Source organism: Myotis lucifugus, unplaced genomic scaffold (genome assembly GCF_000147115.1).
Source record: "Myotis lucifugus unplaced genomic scaffold, Myoluc2.0 scaffold_3, whole genome shotgun sequence".
NCBI lineage: Eukaryota > Metazoa > Chordata > Mammalia > Chiroptera > Vespertilionidae > Myotis > Myotis lucifugus.
In genome coordinates this window covers 4,930,493-4,953,810 of record NW_005871051.1, presented here as the reverse complement: position 1 = coordinate 4,953,810, position 23,318 = coordinate 4,930,493, and the positions used below count along the sequence as shown (strand labels likewise).

The 23,318-nt window shown below is 44.1% G+C and overlaps 1 protein-coding gene across 1 annotated transcript in view; it reads left to right on the top strand.

The window, feature by feature from the left end:
* The window catches only part of SATB2 (SATB homeobox 2), a 170,535-nt gene that overhangs the window by 118,558 nt on the left and 28,659 nt on the right, over nt 1-23,318 (top strand). Inside the window, 4 exon segments of the mRNA XM_006082379.3 lie at nt 2,311-2,523; nt 7,074-7,229; nt 20,064-20,094; nt 20,097-20,260. Coding sequence (XP_006082441.1) covers nt 2,311-2,523; nt 7,074-7,229; nt 20,064-20,094; nt 20,097-20,260 — 564 coding nt within the window.

Below are 23,318 nucleotides of genomic sequence, written 5' to 3'. Positions count from 1 at the left end.
ATGCATTTCAGTTCTCTATGATATGTTTTGAAACTTTATTTGCTATTTTTTCATATCACTTCATATTATTATTTTAAAACAATTTCTTAGTGATTTCTTCCTCAGTACTTTCGTTCTTTTATTTTTCTCTTTCATGGAAGCCATGTTCTTTGGAAGCTTGTTTAGACCAAGTTAATGGCCTTTTAGGCTTCCTCCACGTGAATAGGAGTTCACTTTTTGAATAATAAGAATAATATGTCATGCGGGGGGGCATCAGGATTTTAGAGATGCTTAGGTGGGGCATGGCCAAAAAAAGGTTGAGAACCACTGGTATAGACCCTGAAACTCCTCCTCCAATTTGGTAGTCTGAAAGATAATAAAATGTTAAAATCACTTATGAGAGAAGAGGAGGAGGAGGAGTAAGAGAAGAAGCAGGAGAAGGAGAAAGAGACCGACTTATCCTTTATGAATGCTCAGAAAAGGTCAATCTTAGTGTCTTATTGGTATTGGAGATTAGTATTGATTTTAAATTCACTTCTTTCTTGGAGATATTTTATCTCAGAAACAAATTTATTATTAATATTTTAGGTTGCTTAGCACAAGTGGAAGTAGAATAACTTAAGGCACAACTGACTCAGTTTTAGAAAGATAATCAGTACTTAGATTGTGTAACATTTTCTGGAAGACAAATGTGTCACTTGTTGCTTCTAAAACCATGACAAGAAATCTGGATTTTCTTAGAGCCATTTCCCAGTAGGGTATTTTCCATCCCATCCTACCTTGTTCTTGATCACGCATGCCCACAGACACGCACTGGGTAACACTTCTTCTGGCTTCATTGCATGGCATATTCCATTCTTGTTCGTAAGAACATTTCCAATCAAAGTAACATGACACCCAAGTTGCAGAACTGTGTGATGGCATGTATAGTGCTTGTGGGTTCCTTGTAGTGAAATTGCCTTACCTGGTCTCCTGAATGGTGATTACCCCCTTGGAGAACTGATAACAGTGGGATGCACCTTCCTGTAAGTGACATGTGTGTCGCTGTTTTATAATGCATTACTTTATTTGCCAAGATCGCCTAACTTATCCTAAAGATTTCTGGCCAACCAGGAGATGGCATATTCCTCTTGCATCATTGTATAGTTAAGCCACAGGGTGCAACTCTGACCACGTTTTCTTTGCATGGATATTCCCCTCAGTGGAAATGTCCTTGGCATCTGCTTCTCATGACTTGGGGTTGCCCCATCTGGTCTGAGCTACAGAGGTTAGCACCTCAGCTCTTCCTGGGGGCTGGTCCTAGGCCCTGATCTCACGGTGTCCTGAGAGCGGAGGTAGCTGGGAGTGTAGGGAGGCCTCTGTGTGATAATCTAACCAGCGTGCAGAGTGTAAGTGGCTCTGCTGGTGCCCACTGTCCTGCAGTGTCCCAGCTCGGTCCCCGCCCTTTTCTGACACCCAGGCTGCTTGTCTCCACTCTTGTCAACCTTTTCCTTTTATGTGTGTGTGTGTGTGTGTGAGTGTGTGTGTGTGTGTGTGTGTGTGTGTGTGTGAATTCTGTCATCAGAGCACATAATTGGATGTCACACATTCAGAAAGTCTCTGAGTCTACCATGGCGATCACCAGCTGTGCTCCGGCCCCTCACCGGATGTGACCACACTTCATCCCTTTGATGATGGGCTTAGAGCTCCCCTTGGGAGGGTGCCTCATAGAAATGTGTGGGTGCTCTCTGGTACATACATAAGGATACCTATTATGTGTGTGCATTGAGACGCTGGGGTTAACACAAGTTATAGCCATTTGCTTTTTTTTTTTCTAGAAGAAACATCTATATTGAAAGTAGTGGCCGGTCACATAGAAATTCAGCCAAACTTTTTTTTTGTTAAGTCGATGTAAATCTCCCATGCTGTTTAAATGTCGGAACTAAATTTACCAAACTTGGCAGATTTTTAAAGCGGAGCAGGACTGCCAAGTGTTCCCAATTTCAAGCAGAGAGTTCTAACACTTCCTGCAATCCTCGCAGGAGGCACCTGCTGGTAATTGCCACTTCACAATCCCTTCCCCGGCGCCTACCTGGCGAGCTGGCATCTCTGTACCCCAACGCTGGTTACAGTGATGATAAAGTGTCAGGACAGAATGGTCCAAAATAAGCCGCAGCTGCCCGCAAGGCAAGCGCCTTCCCACCACATCTTCCTGCCGGAGAAGCCTTGGGATTAGACTGCGGCTCTTGACATCACAGCCAACTGGTTTCCCCAAACAATAAAGGGGGTGGGTGTGGGAGACAGAAACACGCCCCCCCAGATATGACTCGGCCTCTTTTCCCATCTAATCAGGGCCTGCTGTCCGAGATCCTTCGGAAGGAGGAAGACCCGCGGACGGCCTCGCAGTCCCTCCTGGTGAACCTGCGGGCCATGCAGAATTTCCTCAACCTCCCCGAGGTGGAGCGGGACCGCATCTACCAGGACGAGCGGGAGCGGAGCATGAACCCCAACGTGAGCATGGTGTCCTCGGCCTCCAGCAGCCCCAGCTCCTCCCGGACCCCTCAGGTGAGATGTGCGCCCCGCGGACGTTTCACTCTCTGCCCTGGAAGCAGCTGGCCGGCACTGCGAGTTTTTCGCGGAAACAGACGTAATTCAGGGTTCTGAGTCCACTGAGCGTGTTGCTGAGAGGACAGGGAACCAACCCTATGCAGTGGGCTGTCCTTTGCGATGTCCTGTGCCGTTGGTGTCCCTTTAGGAGCAGAAGTACCATCCTTCCTCCCGCGGCAGGAGAGCAGGGGATGGAGGGGGGAGAGGAGGGAGGCTGTGTCCACCTACAGCTGCTTTGTCATCAAGGAAGGAGCGAGGGGTTTGTGTGAAGCTGAGTGTGCGTGGCCAGCGCCCTGCTTTTCCTTACATCGTGTTTATCCCAGTGAGGGGAGGTATTGGGGGGCAGGGGGCGCAGGAGGATGCAAGCTTGGCTTTGTGTGATCTGAGGAAGACAGAATGGGGAGTGGCCTGGCGTGATGGGAGCTCCCATGTGCAGGGACCCCTCACAATGGCTGGATCATTCACGGAGCCTTTAGAACATGGTCATGGGAAGGTAGGCCTTCATTATTCTGCTTCCCAGGTGACCCCCGGGACTCCAGGGCGCAGCTTCCCATCCTCCTCTCTCCACAGCTGTAACGCATTCTGTTCTCAGTTCCTCTGGCCGATGTGGGCAGCTAGTCACTCTGTGGGCTGCAAAGATCCTCACTGAGGGGTCGAGCCAGTCACGAGTCATTTTCCATTCAGATCTGAACCCCTCATTTCTAGCCTATTACCTATGATCCTTAAGCTTCACTACTCTCTGGGTTGAGGACACAGCCATCTCATTCCACTGTTGCCAGGATGGTTGCAAATTCCCTCTCAGTGCTAGTTCTCAAGATAGTCAACAGATAGACATTTGTACAAATCAGAAAAATGGGTACTTTGAAATCAAAGGACTTTTTGCTTAGATGCTATAGTGCAGTGATGGCGAACCTATGACGCGTGTCAGAGGTGACACTCGAACTCATTTTTTTGGTTGATTTTTCTTTGTTAAATGGCATTTAAATATATAAAATAAATATCAAAAATATAAATCTTTGTTTTTACTATGGTTGCAAATATCAAAAAATTTCTATATGTGACACAGCACCAGAGTTAAGTTAGGGTTTTTCAAAATGCTGACACGCCGAGGTCAAAAGGTTCGCCATCACTGCTATAGTGTGCGCTTGTGCGTGTGCGTGTGCGTGTGCGTATGTGTGTGTGTGTGTGTTTAATGAGTTTGTCTTCTTGTAAGTTCCAAAGAACGGATTAAGCATACAAGCAGAATTGTATTCTAGTAGAAATATTTGAGCTTTTTCATATACATCCGTTTTCTTTCACATTTTCTAACTTTCATAATTTTGTACTCTGCAATAAATTTTTAACTGAAGATCATTTTCTATCATGCAGTCAAACTTCGATGCTTACACTTTAGTCTTTAGCGAATGATGAGCTGTAATGACTGTTCAACCAAAAATAAGTCTCTTAACTGCTTACTTTGGACAAGTGTAACCAAGCTTTTATATGGGATTTTCCCCCCCCGAATTTTGGGACATACGTATTAAGCTATTGAGTTGGGTGAGCTGTTGATTTGCACTAATATTTATTTCTATTAAATCCGCCAATATTTTTGCTGCTTCTGAAGTCCGTTAAAGCATGATGGGAGAGTCCAGCCATGCTTCCTGGCTGTGCACCCGCACAGCTCTCCTCAGAAAGTCACTCCCACTTGTTAGAAAATCCCGCAGGTCTGTGTGCTCCTTCGTGATACTTTTCCAGCACCATTGTCTTAGGCATCTTCTCAAAGACCTGAGAGCTTTCAGAGCCAGACCAGCTTAGAAGGCTGCACAGAGCCAGTAGTTTGCTTTTTTCAATAGCACAGAATCCCACCTAGAAAATTCCTAGGCAATGGTGCCCTTCGGGACAAGTATAACAGGGAAATGAATCGTTTAATGTCACAGTTTTGAGATTTATGAAAATAAATGTAAAATGTTTTTCTCAGAATATTTTTGAGACTACAGCTATGGCACCAGCATTTCACATTCTCCGGGTCATTCTTGTTTTCCTATTGGTTAAACATTGAGAAAGGGGAAGTTGTTAAAACATTTCATGATTACCTATGTACTCAGAATTCTTACTGACATGCTTCAGCAGTGAAGGTCCGTGGCGAGTAAAGCTTCCACATGAGAAAACATGTTAGATACCCCCTGAGGCAGCCTTTCGGTGGGAGTCAGCCTTACAGAGGTTCATGGAGATTATTTTCCAAACCCCAACTGGTTTAAAACAAATTGAAGAATTTTAAATTTATTTATTTTATTATTATTTTTTTTAATCCTTACCCGAGGATATGCTTATTGATTTTAGAGAGAGGGAGGGAGAGAGAGAAACATTGACTGGTTGCCTCTCATATGCACCCCTACTGGGGATCCAACCCACAACCTGGGTATGTGCCCTGACCGGGAATTGAACCTGTGACCTTTTGGTGTATGGGATGACGCTCCAACCAACTAAGCCAGGGCAAGAGATTTCAGATTTGAAATTAAACCTCCAGAGTCTCTTCTCATACGGCTCCAATTGGCCAGTAACCCTTGATGTACTTAATAATAACAAAACAATACAAGGATAAGAGTGATCATTTATTGAGCACTTACTGTGTATCAGGTATTGTGAGCATTTTGCATGAATTGAATCTCCACTGGTTTGCATTGTTATCCCCATTTTACAGATGAGAAAACTGGGGTCACATGGCTGAGTGGTAGAGCTACAATTTGAACTCAGGTTGCTCTAATTCCAAGCCCTGGGCTCCTAACAACACAGTTTAATGCTTCAAGGGCTTTCATTTTACCCCCAGGGTTTTAGAGAGGATTTGATCAGTCAGGTGAGAGAGTCAGTGAGGCTAATAAGAAACCCGAGTTGAGAAAGGCGGAAATAATGTGCTAAAACATGCACTCGACAGGGAGAGTACTAGAAATTTTGAGAAGGAAAAGGAATTTCTTGCAAAAAGTGACAGATGATTGGATTGTTTTAGGAAGACTCCCAACTGGAGGGCAAGCAGATTCCTGTGAAACTAGCATTGGTGTAACCTGGAGATTTGGGATGCAGATTCGCACCGTGGCCCTGAGCCCACGCTTTGGCACCTGAAAGGATTGTATTCAGAATAGGGTTGTCTCACTTGCTTTTGCCTGTCTTCCAGGAGGTCCAGTAGCATCTTTCATTATCACTTGTCTTCATCTGTAAAATGAAAATAAAGTCTAACTCATTGCGTTTTTAGAAGAATTAAATGAGATAACAGAAGTAAAATGCTTTCTTGAGGGCCTGGTACATAAAAAGCACAGCATCAGTTCTTCTTATTTTTTGGTAATAATTAGAAAATCGTATGAGACAGGGAGGTCAAAGGGGAATGGCAAAAGTCACCGATGGCTCTTAGGAATCCAAACCGTCAGGGGAACTTGGGACATTCGCTCTGGCTTCGAGGTCATTGAGAATGATCCCATAGTGTCCAGACTACCTGCCCTGTCTTCCCCCAAACCTGTGATGCTCAGACCGGTGGGGACAGCTCAGGGCATCCATAGAGGGACAGTGGTGATTTGGGGGCTACTCTCTTGGTTTGGGATTAAGGGTAAGTGGGGACAAAAGGAAAAACAACCCACTTTAGACCAAAACAGCTGGCTACGCTCATGAAGCCAAGGATTAGGGCGGATGCCTGCTGCCAGGGTTTCTGACGAAGCCACCCAGCCCCCTGGCATCACACAGCAGGGCAAGTGCTGGCCGTCTTTTCGATCAAGTGGCACCAAACGTTCCAGGGTTCCCACAACCCCAAGAAGTACAGACACCTTCGCTATTGTCCTTCATTTGTCTCCGAAGCTGATGGGAAATCATTCAATTAAAACGAGCGCTGCAGAATACATAAAACCACAATATGAGTTTAAGAAAATGAAAACGCCACATCAAAGGCATTCCGAAGCCTCGTTTCATGAAATGAAATTTTGTTTCATTCCCACTGATTTCCTAGGTGAAATTAGGTGACGGTCTGGGTCGCATAATGATGATAACGATGGGGACCCACACATACTCGGATGACATACGTGAGGCTTTAATAAAGAATGAGAGCGACTCTGGGGAGTGCATTCAATTGAGTAATAATTTATTATTTAGAGACCGCTACCCATTTACTCATTTTCTTTTTTCTGGAAGAATTGGCCCTCCCTCCGAGGTATGCCATTTTTAGAAAGCAAGAGGTAGCTGTGTGTGTCCTGCGTGCGTGGCCGGCAGTTAAGTGATGGCGTTCAGTTCCCCGGGCGCGGCCTACCTGTGAGCCGCCTGGGGTTCCGTGAGGGAAGGAGCAGGCTGTGCAGGGCTCCGCCTGTCCTATAGGAATGCACCGCAATTATTTCCAATCACAATTAACGCGATTAGAATAATGGACAGGAAGTGTCCCTCTGTAGCTAATGCTGTTTGGCATCAGCTGACTGAAATCCTTGGGTAATTTCTGCACAGATGGCTGGGCTGAATGCGGCACTTTTTGAATGATTGTTTTCACGGTCTCTTGGTAGGCCAAAACCTCCACACCGACAGCAGACCTCCCCATCAAGGTGGACGGCGCCAACGTCAACATCACAGCTGCCATTTACGACGAGATCCAGCAGGAGATGAAAAGGGCCAAGGTGTCCCAAGCCCTGTTCGCCAAGGTGGCTGCAAATAAAAGTCAGGTGAGCGGTGCTTAAAGGAGCAGAGGCGAGCGCCGGGGTTCCACTGTGCTCCTCCTCCCTCCCATAAAAATACATCTGTTCCCATAGTAATAACAACAGCAGGAATCCCGAGGGGACCCGTCGTGTTCCGAGTTTGGCGCCACAGTTTGCTTTTATTCCCATTGGAGTTCAATATAGAGACTAAGTCAAAACCCAGACTTGTGTCTGTTAAAGAATCGTTGAAAAAAGAATTGGCCTCAAAAGATTTCTCTTCTAATTCTAAACACTGCTATGTATTCTTTCTTTCTTCTGTTCTTTTTTCCCTTGCTCTCTTTCTCTCTTTCTTTTTTGTGTGTGTATGAGCCAAACTTGATATGTACAAAACAGCATCTTTCTGAGACCGCATCTCAGCCACGTCTCATCGCCTCTCACTCCCAGCAGGGGCCTGGCTGACATTGGTGTGATAACTGCTTTTCCAAGCCCCAGAGACACCTTGTGAGTCAGGTGTTCCTTTTATGTGTAGAATACAGTTGTTTCTCCAGGAGAAAACACACGTGAGGGCCCAGGGTGTCACCCTAACCCCCTCTCTAGATCCGCCCACCTGCTTCTCAGTCTTTGACATTTCTGTAAGAAAGAAAGTAAATTTTTTCACCGGGGACCAGCGCAGACAGATGCTTAGGGTTTTGGAAATTTATTTCTGAAAGCAGCAACCGTGGATGGGATCCACTGTCTGGTTTGGAGTAAAGGGAATGGAAAGTGGGTTCCACATTTTCTAAGATGTGGGAGTTGGGATGGTGGCACAAAAATGGGCTAAAGCCATGGTCGGCTAACTGCGGCTCACAAGCCACATGCGGCTCTTTGGCCCCTTGAGTGTGGCTCTTCCACAAAATACCACGTGCGGGCGCACACATACAGTGTGAAACTTCGTGGCCCATGCACAGAAGTCGGTATTTTGTGGAAGAGCCACACTCAAGGGGCCAAAGAGCCGCATGTGGCTCGCGAGCCGCAGTTTGCTGACCACTGGGCTAGGTGGATGTGCCTGCTTATTTGTCCCCGAGATGAACAATGACCTAATGCACGGCGGAGGGAATGAAGTTGGCTGCAGCATCATTCTGAGAGCCCTTTGATTCTGAGCTTGATTTCCTCTGTGGCCTTTCATGACTAATGTTTCCATCCCTGCGATGTAAGTGGTAAAAAGATCCATCGTCTCCCCAACAGATCTTCCGTTGTGTGCTATGAAGAAAGGAAGTTACTGAATATTATGTTTCTATTAAGCAAGAAGGTTTTCAATAAAAATCAAGTTTCAAAAAAGATTTTATATATAATTTGAGAGAGAGAGAGAGAGAGAGAGTTAGGTGCTATATTTAGGCTAATTATGGGGCTTAGCCATTTTTACCTGCTGCTTGGCAGTTACCTGACTTAACTTATTTTTCAGATGTTGATAAAGGGAAAGGAGTAGAAGATCAAGGAACTTTGATGAGGATGGAAATATTTGTTTCCCTTTCCAATGTTAATGTAGTAATGTTTCCAGATTATTCCTATTATCACTCATCGGTGAAACTGTTGAAAGGCAGTTTGCTAAGATTTGATGTCCAACCAAAGAATGAAATACATGAAAAGAAAATACCATGGAGCCTTCCTGAACTGTTCGATGCATAAAATCCCATGGACCACATGGCAAAATATAATGAGAGTTGGAGCTGTTAAACGAATAAAGCTGTTAAATGCATAATGCCACTTGGCAAAACTACTGTGCATTTAATGGTTTTCCACTGTGTAATAAAGGACATATGTGGTAGATGTGCAGCGGGTATAAAAGCTACACAATTGATTTTGCAAACCTGCCCCTTAGTCGTGACTTGACGTAAATATAAAAGTTTCACTCAGTCCTTTTTTTTTTTTTTAATAAGAAGCTTTCAAGAAAAAATGAAGACCACAGTCTGAGAACTTGATTCAAAATGCCTGTGATCTTCCTATTGGCTTGGCACCGTGGCTCCTGGAAAGAGTGATGCCCTCAGCCTCCAGAAATAACTCAGGTGGCTGAGTGAAAGCCGCGGGTGCCAGGCCCACAGTTAGCGCTCCAAATGCGTGGTGCCTCCGAAGAACGCGGTAGCCCCGGTTCTGTAGAATCCGGAGGAAAATGTGGTTCCGGGAATTCAGATGCTGAGGGATGAGACTGAGCCTAAGTAGGGATGCGGCGCTTTGAAGTTTTTCTGTTTTTCTTTGGGACCGTGGTCTCCTGCTCATTGGTGAATGGGGAACCTTGCTGGAAATAGCTGACGGGATGGGCACATCAGATGCTGAGCTTTTTTAAATGGTGATTTAACAGACAACATTCACTCCATTTTGTGAGCACCAGCTTTGGCTTCATAAAAAGCATCTTTAGTGAAATCAGTTGCATGATTTGGTACTTTGCACGTGTCTTTGGTGCCTACCCACAGGGTGCATGCACGGCCACGTACTTAACCCCTCCAGGCTTCAGTGGGACGTGGCCACACTCTCCTCCTTGCACTGTAGGATGGAGAGCAAAGGTTCCCCTCCCTTACCTGCTTTCCTTTCTTCCCTTCAGTATGTTTCTTTGGAGGGGTCAGGAGTCCTTGGAGGGCCAGAGGAGGCTGCTGGGTAGCAAGGCTTCTTCATTCTCTCTTGGATGTGAAATCAGGGGAACCTTTCATTAGGAGCTTGGGGAAAGGGAGTGGGCATGGAACCTTGAAGGCCCAGTTCAAACAGACACCATGGCCCCTCCCCTTCCATATTAACGATCTTTCAAAATAGAAATAAACCCTCCATTAAACCACATTCACTCCTTGGTGTCAGTTGCTGTCCTCAGCTATTAAGAATAATACCTAACACTGTGTGTGAGGCAAGCTTTGAATGAGAAGTAGGAAAAAGGAAGGAAAATTTTAGAGAGATTGCAGGTTCTGGGCCCAGATGGTCCCTGAGGGCTTAATTGTTGAGGGACACAATGGGAAGAGGGATTCAGAAAAGGAGCTGAAGGAGTGACAAGCTTTTGAGGTTTTGCTTAAGGTCCTGTTGGTGGGATATATTCCTGGGAAGTGTGTGTGATTCCATAGTGTGTGGGTTATGTCAGGATGCATTTGCATACAGGTCTCAGTGGCAGGTCCTTTTTAAAATAAGGCAAAAAATTAAGGAGAAACAGATAACTTTACATAAAGAAAAATACTGGATATATTATTTGGTTTGTTTTCCTTTTATTGCTCTTTGCTATTGGAGTTTATAACACATTCAGTATATGTGCTAACATAATCTTTTCATTCAGTCCTGGGTTACCATATTAATCTTTGCTTTTGTATCTCTTTTTAAAAAATGTCCCAGGCACAATTTAGTTGCATATATTTTTTTTAAAAAAATACCTCTATTATATGTTAAAGTAATAATATCCTCACTTTAGAAAATTTAGAAAATGAAGAAATGTATAAATGAGGAAATCACGAGTCCCTCATGATTCTACTACCCAGAGATAGTTACTGTTCACATTTTAGAGTCTTTCCTTCTAATGTACATATATGTATGGGTGTGCACAGGGATGTTTACGATCATACTGTACGACACATAATTATAAGACAAGTCAAAAGTACATTTTTTTAAGGCTAACTTTTTATGTAAGGGCATAAAAATATTATCTTTAGTCTCATTAGTTACTTTCTTTTTTTAAAATATATTTTATTGATTTTTTACAGAGAGGAAGGGAGAGAGAGAGAGAGTTAGAAACATCGATGAGAGAGAAACATCGATCAGCTGCTTCCTGCACACTCCTTACTGGGGATGTGCCCGCAACCAAGGTATATGCCCTTGACCGGAATCGAACCTGGGACCCTTCAGTCCGCAGGCCAAAGCTGCATCCACTGAGCCAAACCGGTTATGGCATAGTTACTTTCTTTTCCTTTAGAAAATATTATACAAGGATCAATGGTTTGCCTCTTTGCACAATTTGTCTTATATTATGAATTTTCCTTTTGGGAGATGGCTTTATGGGGGCTGAGTTAGCTCAGGCTAATGGAAGCAGATCTTTACCCCATCTTTTTGGTATAAACCGTGACAGGAAGTACAGACCATATGATGCCCCATGTAAAATGAGTTGGCGATCTTAGTCTTACTCCTGATGATTTTGCTTTTGCCATCTTGGATTCAGCGTGGAAGGCAGACTGAAATGAGGCAGGCAGCCTCACCTGAGCAGCTGCCCCCTGTTGCTGGGCAGGTTTCTTTGGAACACAGTCATTTTTATAGCCTACCAAGGAGGGCTTTCTACTCTTGTCAACTGGGGTATGGATGCCATAATTTCAGGGCTGTCCACCAACTTCAAATAAAGAACTAAGCCGTTTACACTATAAGTACCGTTTGAAAAAATTATGATGCCACATAGTAAAGAAATTAGATTTCTCAACATTCCTGAATGCCAAACCAAGTAGGCAGTCAACGCTATGAACGCTATGATGTTTCATTGTTGGGTTGAACCTGTCTTTGATTCTCTGCCTTTTCTCTCAGCATAATCTTAGAGGATTAGATTCTAGTGAGATTTTATAAGCAGAATTCCCTCAAGATCTGTATCTACCTTATAGTGAGGAGTTGGGATCTTTTTACTGTGCCCACCATTAGTTATGTTAAGGTTTCATGCCCTAAAACTAGCTTTTATGGGAGCCCTTAATTAGCTATCAACAGAGATTAATCACAGAGTTCATATGCAGATCTTAAAATGTGAGATGCATTTACCCACTGCTAATGTTTATGTACTGGTTTTAAGCGCAACTTGACTGCAGAAACCTTGAGTTGCATGATTTTGCCTGTTTATGACACGGCGCCTTTGGACACTTGCATGCAACTTTGAAACAAGTCAGGTTGGCATATTAAAGCCATGTCTCCGAACACTCCCAGCAATCTTTTCAAGAGGACATTGAGTTAAAGCAGGGTTATACAGTTGGAGAATGTTGGTGCCTATGAATGATTCCTACCACTTTCCTGTAGACACGGTTTATCTTCTCCCTTTCACGGGGCCAAGAGTAGGGTGAGGCAAACTAGGTCCTAGGATGTATAATATCAGGAGGCCTGCACTTTCAGAGCCACACCCCTTACATTTTGTGCACTAGTCGCTTGCCTGCCTCACCCTAGAACCAGCCCCGATCTTTAAAAACAACTACCATTCCCAGTTTTCTGATGTGTTTGGTGTTTTCCTCATGCACTTACAAATTTTTGAGGCACTTTGCACAATATATAGTATAATATTTTTAATATATTTTATTGATTTTTTACAGAGAGGAAGGGAGAGAGAGAGAGAGTTAGAAACATCGATGAGAGAGAAACATCGATCAGCTGCCTCCTGCACACCTCCAGTAGGAGGTGTGCATAGATATGCTAGAATTTGGACCTGAAGTCAGGGCCTGGAAATATTTCTGTTGTTTTCTGCTTCATATTTTAATACATTTTACTGGTAAGACCTTTCTACTACTTAAGTGGAGAAGAACACAATTCCAATTCATTCATCTTTTTGACAGATACGGACAACTTTTTTCAGATGCATGTTCCTATGTACACATGTATGTGTGTACATATTTATATAAACTCATACCAAATTTCCACACTGTTAGGTAGCAATGTGTATCCTATGTATCTAGGGTAAGGAGGGCAGAACGATTTTATAAAATCCCCTCTTGACTTGAGTCCTCTCTAACAGAGGTGAAGGAATTGGTCTGAAATAAAATTTTCATTACTCCCAATTACAGACTCAATCTTTACAAGCACATCCATAGACATGTGAGGGACATGCCCGGAGAGAGCTGAAAATTGGTCCCCATGAAAATACAGTTTGGAATTTAGCATACCATTTTGAAAAATAAAGACAGAAGCGGGCCATTTTTACTTCACACATGCAAGGCCTAAAATAATTAACCATGAACTATAACCAAATGCCCAGCACCCACCTTTATTCGGGCTGAGGTGACCCCCTGTCAGGCATTCGCCGAAGCCCTTGATGAGTCTCCCTTGCCATTAGCCTTTTATCCATTTCAGCTTCCTGATTAGGTTATCTTGAATCATTAGGGGGTTTATTTATTTTAATAGACACTTATTGGATTCATGAAAAGAGAATTCGGTGACTAAGAAACAAGAGCTGAATATTATCTGGCTCATTTCACACTTCACAAGAGTCTCAACCAGATGAAGAGAAATCCTTTCACAGCTACAAAAGTTTGTTTTGGGACTTCGTGTGCTTCCATTTAGAAAGCGAACTGTCTGTGGTTAATAATCTGAATTTCCTTCTGAGACGCTCAGAAAACATTTCCTTTTGGGTGCATATGCTGACATTTTCTGTATTGGAAATGTGGGTGAGTAAATGGCCTTTTACATGGCTGGTGTAGGAATCCTTGAGTCATCCTCCCGGAGCTGTTCATTTGCCCACTTATTTATTGGCGTTCCCAGCGGGGCAAAGGTGGTGGGGGCCATTGACTGAAGATTGAATTCACCCATCAGCTCTGTGCTAGACACATCAGGGGGAACAGGAATAGCTGTGACAAGGCCCTGCCTTCAAGGCTCATAATACCTTAACAGGAACGGCCATTTATGTTTTTTTGTTGGAGATCGAAGCCCGCTGTGAACCTGTGTGTGTTGCTGAGCAAACCCTGGTTTGTATTTGTTCTGAAATATTATAAAAACTAGGAAATTGGTCACCAACATGGAATTAATTAAATAATTTATTCATTTATTTATTTTTAAGGAGAAAACATGGGGAAGTTGGAATCATTACCAGTGTCCTGGCGGTAGGAAAACAAGTATTACCTTAGTAGGCGATGACATTTCAGTACCACGGACAGGAACCTTATTCTTCCCACTTGCATCCCCTCCCCCATCATGTAACCTTAAGTTTTGGAGCTAGGATTCAAGCTTACATCTGATAGACTTCAAACTCAGACGCTGGCCTATGTTAAAAGACCTTACTGGTCATTGGAAAATTCTCAGCCTTTGATATGTCATTTGGAGAATATGCCATCACTCATTTATTGGCTACCTGAAAATTTTAAGATTTTTTTCTTAGTGAAATAGATATTGCCTTTCCTCATTCATTTTAACCCAGGAAAGCTTTAAAATGCTTCATCTGAACAACAACAGCAACACACACAGAAAAAAATGATTAAAAAGATGAGAACAGATTTTTAACAATGATTGATATAGTGTGGCCTTTAGGTCATTATTTTTTTAAATCAAACTCCTAGAGAATGAAGCTGATGAAGTATGTATTTTACTACAGCCAGGCCATTGCGAGTCCATGGTGTTCTCAACTTTATCCTAGTGTTTTCTTGAAGGACTTGTTAGGAAGGGAGGGAGGAAGGAGGGGAGTTAGGAAGAGAGGGAGGAAGGTACTCCTCACCAACTATAACTCCGAGTTTGAGGCTGAGAAATTCTACACTCATTTCTATACAGTCTAATAATTTCAGCTCAGTCCTATGAGCACTTATTGAGCAATTTTTATGTGCAAGGACCCACAGTCTCCGCTGAAAGGGCTGAAATGAGGAAGAAGCCATCCCTTTCCCTCCAGCCCCATCAGAAAGTTGACGGTTGCGATGGGAACACAGACATGCTCACCCATCACAATGATCATCATCAAGTTGTGAAAGAGTATAAGCAAAATGCCTTGGGGTCAAGCGAGGGTGAGCAACCAGTTTTCAGGAGATCAGATAGACCATGTTGGCTGAGCCTTGAAGCACAACTTCTCATGGGGGTTGAGTCTGAGACATTTCAGCCAAGGGAGTAACTCAAGGAACATGAGCTGTATCTAACACTTGTAATTCACTTAGCCTCAGTTTTAGCTAACGAAAGCTTAATTGACTATGGAAACATTCAGCCCACCTTTGGTTAAAACTTAGAACCATCCTCAAAGAGAAATCACACATAGGCACAGACCCCACAGTTCATGCATGGAGATAGGATTCACCAAGCAGATTTGGGGACTGAAAGGAACTCACAGCGGGAGCACGAGGTCAATAGAGAAATGGGTGGGAGATGAGACCATGAAGGAAAACCAGGAGCCGGTTGTGGTTCTTACTGCTTCCTCTTTTAATGCTTTTGAATTGTGAATGAGAGATGTCTCCTTTAAGTAACTCACCAGTGACTACCACTTTGCTAAAGGACAAACTGTGGGGTTATTATTCATCTTCCAAAAAGAAATAATGGCACATGTCTTCAAGTAGTAAGCATTGCTAATACATTGACAACATAATTTGCTTTGTAAATTTAGATTGATGTACAACTTTATAGGAACACGTGGATTTGTAAATAAACTATATTTTGACGGGTGTGCGTGCCGCCTCCCCTTCATAGGGGAAAAGGAGGATCAGACTTGTTTTTTTTCTACTGAGGGGAATATATTTGGTTAAGAGGCTGACAACATGGCTAAACTGAGATGTTAATAGATGTTATTTGCATATGCACGGAATGTGTGAGAATGCTTTAACCATCGATTACAAGGATGCAGCCTTTAAACCTATATTCCCTCTCTGGAGTCCCTATGTTTAATTTTTTTTGAACAAATTTTAGACTCACAGAAATGTTGCAAAAGAGTAGTTTCCATATATCCCTCACCTAACTTTCTCTGATGTTAACACGTTACATCAGATGCTCTATCCACTGAGCCAAACCAGCTTTGGCTCAACATTTTTAATATAATTAACTAAACTTAAAAAATGTACTCTAATTTCAATAGTTTTCCACTAAGTCCATTTCCTGTTCAAGAAACCACACAGCATTTTTTATTATTTCTCCTTAGTTTTCTATAGTCGGCGACTGTTCCTTAGACTTTCCTTTTTTTTTTTTTTTTGGCCTTTGTTGACCATCTCTCAATGTGGGTTTGTCATGATTCGACTGAGGTTACGCATTTTGGGCTAGACTACCGCAGATTTCCTGTGTGTCCTTCGTGGTGCATCACATCACAGGATTCATGGTGTCCACATGTCATCGCTGGTGCTGTTGACCTTGATCACCTTGGGCAAGGTGATTTCTTCTTTGCCCTTTAATCCTAATAGTCAACCATTATCTGCTATTTCTGGCAAATAACAAGGTAACAAATCATGGAATGTACCGTATTTTACAGTTAATTTCCCAGAAGCTCCAAGAGGGTAACCACTTGCCTGAAAGTCACTCAGTTACTTAACGTTGGAGCAGGAACTTAGCAGTTATGTCTCTGGGATCCAAGTTGAATGCTCTCTGTGATTCTCAGCTGTGCTCAAACACTTAGCCTCAGTTTTACCATACTAAAAAAGCTCAACTGACTATAGGAATATTTAGCCGACATTTGGTCAAAACTTACAACCAGATTAAAAGTTCATGGTGCCTCTCACGGACCTGGCCAGGGCTGAGAATCAGATGAACGTCTGTATCAGCATTTCCAAAATGGAACTCATTCTCCTGGAATGCACCACATACCACACAGGGAACAACAACAAAAAACCTACTTGAGATTTTTACCAGAAAAAGGAGATTTGTTTATTAATAATTCATGAGTTCCCATTGAACATGCACGGCAGAAACAGTGCTATTCAATAGAGAATACTGTCATCTGTCACTGTTTTATTTGACATTTACACTTTTTTTTTTTTGCCTGATACTGCAAAACTTTCTTGGATGGCATGCAAAATTTATATAGATGAAAAAAATCCCAAAGTGGGGACTCTATCTCTCCTGAGATGGGTTCACTCACAGTTACATACATGTGTGCTCAGGCAAGAGCGTGGTACTTTCTCACACATTCATTAGCCACCAAACAAGCTCATGAGACATCCCACTGAGAAAACAGAGATACGCTTCCCAAATGGCCTGGTGGAAGGGTGGCGTGAATGAAAAGATGGAGGGTGAGATGGGAGGTGAGGTGGGAGAATAGATTTCTGGAAGGTGAGCATAAAATAGGGAGAGTGAGGAGAAAGCAAATCATGGCTGCCGTGAAGCGAACGGACGGGGATACATTGCCACTTCAGATGCAAAATAAATAACTTATAAGTGACACCACGGGAGCTCCGTGAGCGGGGAATCCCGGCATTCAGTAGAACCAGTTACAGCGAGAGCTCCTTGCCGTTTTGTGCTGCTGTAAGGCTCCTGACAATCTTTCTGCTCCGTAGGTTAGTTATTATTTATAAAAATCGCAGAACCAGCTGATACATTCATAAGCTAATTATTGAAGCAGCTGGGTACACATGGTGCAATATGTCCAAGGCTGTGAAGTATCACAGATTTCTCGGGGCCTGCTGCGGAGGGGGCGCGCTGCGGAAGGCTCCAGCCCTTAATCTGATCAGCCAAGCAAACACTTGGTGGGGAAACTAGATTAATAACCCTCTAAATACCATGAATGTGCTTCATCTTCAAAACCGGGTTCCCTTAAACACGCGATTAGCTCAGCTCCACCAGGGATGGGGGGCGGGGGGAGTGCTCTGGTGCCCCGGGAACGGGGTCCTGTTGGCTCCCGCCCTGTGCCAGAAATTAATTTGGTTTGCTTATGTCTGCACACATGATCACACTTGTGTCTAATCCGCTCCCTAATAGCTTCAAGGTCGGGACCTCGCATGTCAGTGGGCAAATTGAGCACCACACTCCTTAAAGACTGATGGCAGACAGCAGGGCCCGTGACGAGGCCCGTAGTTGGTTCTAAGTGATTGTAATGAGCGCCGATTACAACAGCGCCTATAAATCAAACTCGGCGGTGACTGTGGTGCGAGACATTCCGAGGGTCCTAAGTGGAGGTACCACTCAGCTGTCACCTGTCCCCTTTCAAGCGCTGGCTTCCCACAATGCAGTTCACTCCTCTGGCGGAACGGCAGGTGCCGTTCCCCTGAAGGTCTGGGCATCTCAGAACTTCATCCTTTAACAGATGTAGGTATTTGTTTCTATTTTCTGTTAAATGATCGGTCTCCAGGCTGTGGCTTCCCCTGGGAGAGGTTAAGCATACCTGTTTGAAAGATCTGAAAGAGTTCAGTTGGAGACGCATTCAGATCTGTGAAACGACAGGGAAATAGCTTATTTTTTTCACAGATGGTTTCGTTTCCATTTCAAGAAGCCTTTCCTTTGTACCAAGAAACCCTTGAGGAAACACGTTGGGACTGGGAGATTTTTTTAAAAAAAATATGGATTTTCTGATAGAGATAAACATTTGTCTCCGATGTTCCTAGATGTTGCACCTTGAAAATTAGTACCTACCTATCTCTCTGTTGAGTTGAAAAAAAATCTATGAAAATGCTTGGAAAAACATTTCCAAAGAAATGATTAGATGCCTTGTTTTCATTCTTCCTAACCCTCTAACTCTCCCCAGCTTCCAGTTTATTGCAAGAAAAGATCAGGTCTGCGCAAATGTGGCCTCTCACTTGTAAAAACAAGGCAGTGTTGTGTTACAGATTAGTTTATAAATCCCCGGTGGCTTCACAGTTCAGTGCCTACAGCTGCTGCAGATGGGCCTGGGTTTTTGTCTCCTCGCGGTGCCGCAGCCAGCAGTTGAAGGAGAAAATGGAATGATCAGGTTATTAACATGGAGGCCGCGAGGAAGAGGCTGCACAATGCGAACAGCTGGTGTTGCTGTCTTGGCCGATGCAGCGGAGATAATCAAATCTTGCCTTTTTTGGGGGGGAGTGGGGGCAGTAAAGGCAGAAGACACAGTGGAGTGTCAGACGAACAACGGCTCATGATATGATATGGGGGCTTTAGGATGCGTGTCGGGAACGCCCATTGGCTTACAAGTTGTGATAGAGAGATTTGTGGAGGTGTGGGGTTGATTTTTCACGAAGTCATTTGTGTTTACTTACGCACCTTGCTGGAAAAATTCTGACTCTTTTACAAGAGGCGCGATGTGGGACAGTTCTTGCTTTTAAAATTAGCGACGTAGCTTGGAAATGATGAGTTAGAAAGCGACTGGGGAAAATATTTTGACACGAGTCAGCGAGCGATGTTGACAGCATCCTCTGTATTATTTTCATATACTCCATCATTATTTGCATTGCGTTTTCTTCCTCGTGCCGTTGCGAGAACATTCGGATGCCAGAGGTGGGAGGCACACATTTGCAGGTGTGACCCGGCCCACTGCCTCCCTTCCTGCAGGTGTGGCTGTGGCGGGAAGGTGATGGGCACAGGGCCTGGAGCCGCAGGCATTCAGAGATGGAGCACATATACACTTCTTTTTTCTTTCTAGCTAAGGTGCTTGCTTCTGTTAGGCGGAATTATTGATGATTGAAAGGCTGTTTTCTTCCTAGGGAATTCAGTGCTCTTCACACTTAGACCTTTTTTTTCTTTAGAATTTTCCATCTTGTAATACATATTTGTTCATCTTCACTCTTTTCTTAGGGTGGGATACCATCCAGTTGGCTAATTTTAGGAAGGGAGAGGATGAGAGAGATAGAAACATCAATGATGAGAGAGAATCATTGATGGGCTGCCTCCTGCACGCCCCCTATTGGGGATCGAGCCCACTACCTGGGCATGTGCCCTTGACTGGAATCCAACCGGGGACCCTTCAGTCCGCAGGCAATTGGCTAATTTTAAAAATTGTAGTAGACCAACACACATTGCTTTTTTCTGAGGATTGGATAACTAATCTTGCTTGAGCATCTTTTACAAAGGAACTGGGAATGAACTGAGAATGTCTGTGATAGGAAAGGTGCTAAGATGATGAACAAGAGTGAAGACTCTCGGGCATTGGTGTGACCCGCCCAGTGGTCACTGGTTGGGTGTAGAGGTGCCGGCTGCCCCCGTGCCTCCCCAGGTTGGTGGGAGCAGTGTGGGCAGGAGAGTGTGATCACGGGGGAGGCGCTGCCTGCAGCCAGCAGCCTCTGCTCTGCGCTCCTCGGGTGACCTCTAGTGACCTTCTCTCCCCAGGGCTGGCTGTGCGAGCTGCTCCGCTGGAAGGAGACCCCAGCCCGGAGAACCGCACGCTCTGGGAGAACCTGTGCACCATCCGCCGCTTCCTGAACCTCCCCCAGCACGAGCGGGACGTGATCTACGAGGAGGAGTCGCGGCACCACCACAGCGAGCGCATGCAGCACGTGGTCCAGCTGCCGCCCGAGCCAGTGCAGGTCAGCGCCCCCTTCCAGCGCCCTCCTTCCACTCTGAGCAGCGCCGGCGGTGCTGGCGGCTGTGGGGGTCTCAGGCTGTGTCTCTAGGACAAGGACCCCCTTCTCTCAGTGGGAACAGTGTCCGCACACATGCACACACCTGCTCACACAGAGAAACGTGACTGAGCCTCAGCGCCAGAGGCAGCCCCTGTCTGTCCTAAGGGCGTGTTACCTGTGGGATCGGGAAGCAAGAGGTTGGTGCGGAATGACATCTCCCCGTCAGAAAACATAACTCACAGTTCTCATCAGTCCATTTTCTAAAGAGAAAACACTGAAGTGGCCGTGAATTGAGTCAAAATTCCTCCAGGAGCGTGTGATGAGGCTGAGGGAAAGAAATATCCCCATGAGCTAGGAAATACCTGGACTCAACCAAAGCCTGGGAAGGAATTATTGAGAGTCTTGGAATTTTAAGATGCATTTTTGCCATCTTTGGTTCCCTCTGTTTCTGAAATCTACCTTCACTTGGGCTGCATGCTTTGTTGCTTCACTTTTGCTACCATTGAAATATTTCTTTCTAAGAGTAATTGAGTTTACTGACTCTTGCTGAACTCTAAAATCAGTTAGCTTCTGAGAGAGTTCCAAGGTTACACCCCTCAGAGTTTTGCCCACAGATTATTTTGGTAGGTGATGAGATTTGTCCTACAGCCCATACCACCAACCCAGCTGCCACCAAAGAGGACCCTCCACAGTCTCCCTGAGTCTCCCTTTGTGTAGCAAGAAGAGGAAGGTTGAGGCAGGAGTGCACGTAGCTGGGTATGTGTGTGTAGAGAATGAAAGAGATGAGGAGAGAGAAAGAATGGTTTCTTGATCAAGACTCACAGCGGAGGTGGTACAGGATGGAGTGAGATGCTCTACCCTGACGCTTCCTATCTTCTTTCCCCTTGGTCCACCCTTACATGCCCGAGGGAGAAGTCAGAAGTGACTTCTGGCTTACATCACTTTTCATCCAAATATTGACATCTCAGTCAATGCTTTCCTGTTCTCATTGGTCAATTTCCAAAGTCACAGATTAAACTCAATGACTTCATAGAGCTAGAAGCGCCTAGAGGCCGCCTCATACCGTCCACAGCACACTCAGTCAGAGGGTGATACAGGTGGGCTAATAAGTGGCTGAGTCCTCACTCCTGGCTCTGGGGTGGTGCTTGGGGGTCATTCCTCCGAGGTGAACCCCTGGGCTTGCGCTTCAGGACCCACCCCACCCCCTTTCCTCCCCTTGACCTTTCCTGGCTGGGGCCTCATTCACACACCAGAGCACCTCCCTATTAAATCAACACACTGACTCACATAGAGCAGGGTTTTTCTATTTTGAGATTTAGTAGAAATTAAAATTTTGTTTTGTTTAGGAAAATAAATTTATACAAAAAATTTAAAGGAACCTGCATTCAGGTTCATCTTAGTTCAATCCAGCAGTGAAAAGCTGTTTTATTCTAGACATTGACAGCATCCCATTTTAAATCCCATTTTTATGTTAAGGTTGGAAATTTAGAGAAGTTTGAGGTAAAAAGACTAAAAACCTAGTCTCCATTATAATTAAGAACTTTGCTTTATTTGAATGATGGCTCCTATACATTTCAGTCTCCATTTTTTGTCCAGAAGTTTTCATTTCTATGAGGTCCTAATGTTTAGGGAGCTGAAGGATATTCAATGTGATATTTTTTTCTTTTAACTAACCAGTTAGAGAAAAGTAAATATTAGAATTGGACAGCCAATTGATTTATGAGTTTTATTATCTTTTATGATAGTATGTCAAAACTGGAGTGTGCTAACAATACTTAATGGCTAAGAATCTGTCTGTAATTTTTTCATATTCAGTTTTAAACACTTTGTGGCTATTAACATTACCTTCTGATATCACTGAGAGCATTTTTTATTGTATTAGAGGTTATTCTCATCACTCAGAGCTTAGCTAAAGAGTTTACAAATTGGGTAATTTTCTCTACATTGACTTAACCTTAGCCATTGACTTTGAACCCATAACTACTCTGAAACTCTTCAAATATATCACCTTTTCTTTTACATTGTGCCTGTCTCTGAGTTGCACTGATTTGAATGCTGCATCTTTTTTATCAGCAAAATACAAAGTTTTGCATTAAGTATTCATTAGAGTCTTGATATGAAAAATAACTGGAACTCTGGAGCCTAGAGAATGTGATTGGCACAGCCTCTCTGACTTGGGAGGGACTGTATTCAGAAAGACCCCAAACTACTAAACAATGTCTGTATTTGTCCAAAAGGGAAGCCATTCAACTCAGGACTGGAATTCACTTGTATCCTTATACCAAGCAAAAGTTTAAGGAGCTGGGATTGCTTACATATTTTGGGAATTTTAAAATTCATGTGTAGCATAATATTGGTTGGACGATGTTACATATTGTCTCATTAGGCAGAAAAGGCACCATTATTAAATTGTTAGCTCCGGTGAAATCAGTGATGGTTAGAGCTTCTGGTATATGTAGCGGATTAAAATGCACGAAGTCTGCCTCACAGTGGTCACAGGAGGATGCCACTGACACTCCTTTAAGCAGTCAGGGCACACCTTCCCAGTGTTTCTTCACGAGTAAGGCTATGAAGCAGGGACGTCGTGCATAATTCCCCACCTCATTGCTTTGTAGGAGCGTCCCCTCCCCTTGCCCCTCAGCACCTTCTGCGATGTTGGGAAGCACCTTGGGTCAGGGCCTCTCTCCTCTGGGACGAGGGGACATTTTTCCTGCTGTTGGTTTGCAAATAGCTTACAGATCGATAGGCTTATGTTGCCTACAGCTGTGTTTCCTTTTTAAAGTCCACAAAGGGTTTTAAAATTTAAAACCCGCATTTAAAAACCAGGAGATTTCACATCAAATCCAGATTTCACATAAAAGCCACGAAATCAGGAGATCCACCCCCTGGGCTGCTTGGCTAGAGCTGGTCCCTCTCTGCAGGGCATGCACGCATCTCGCCGCTGCACGGCCCTCGCCACTCACACGTGTCCATGAGTGTCCATGGCTTCTTCCCAGGTAGTCAGTTGTGCTGTTTATTTTTA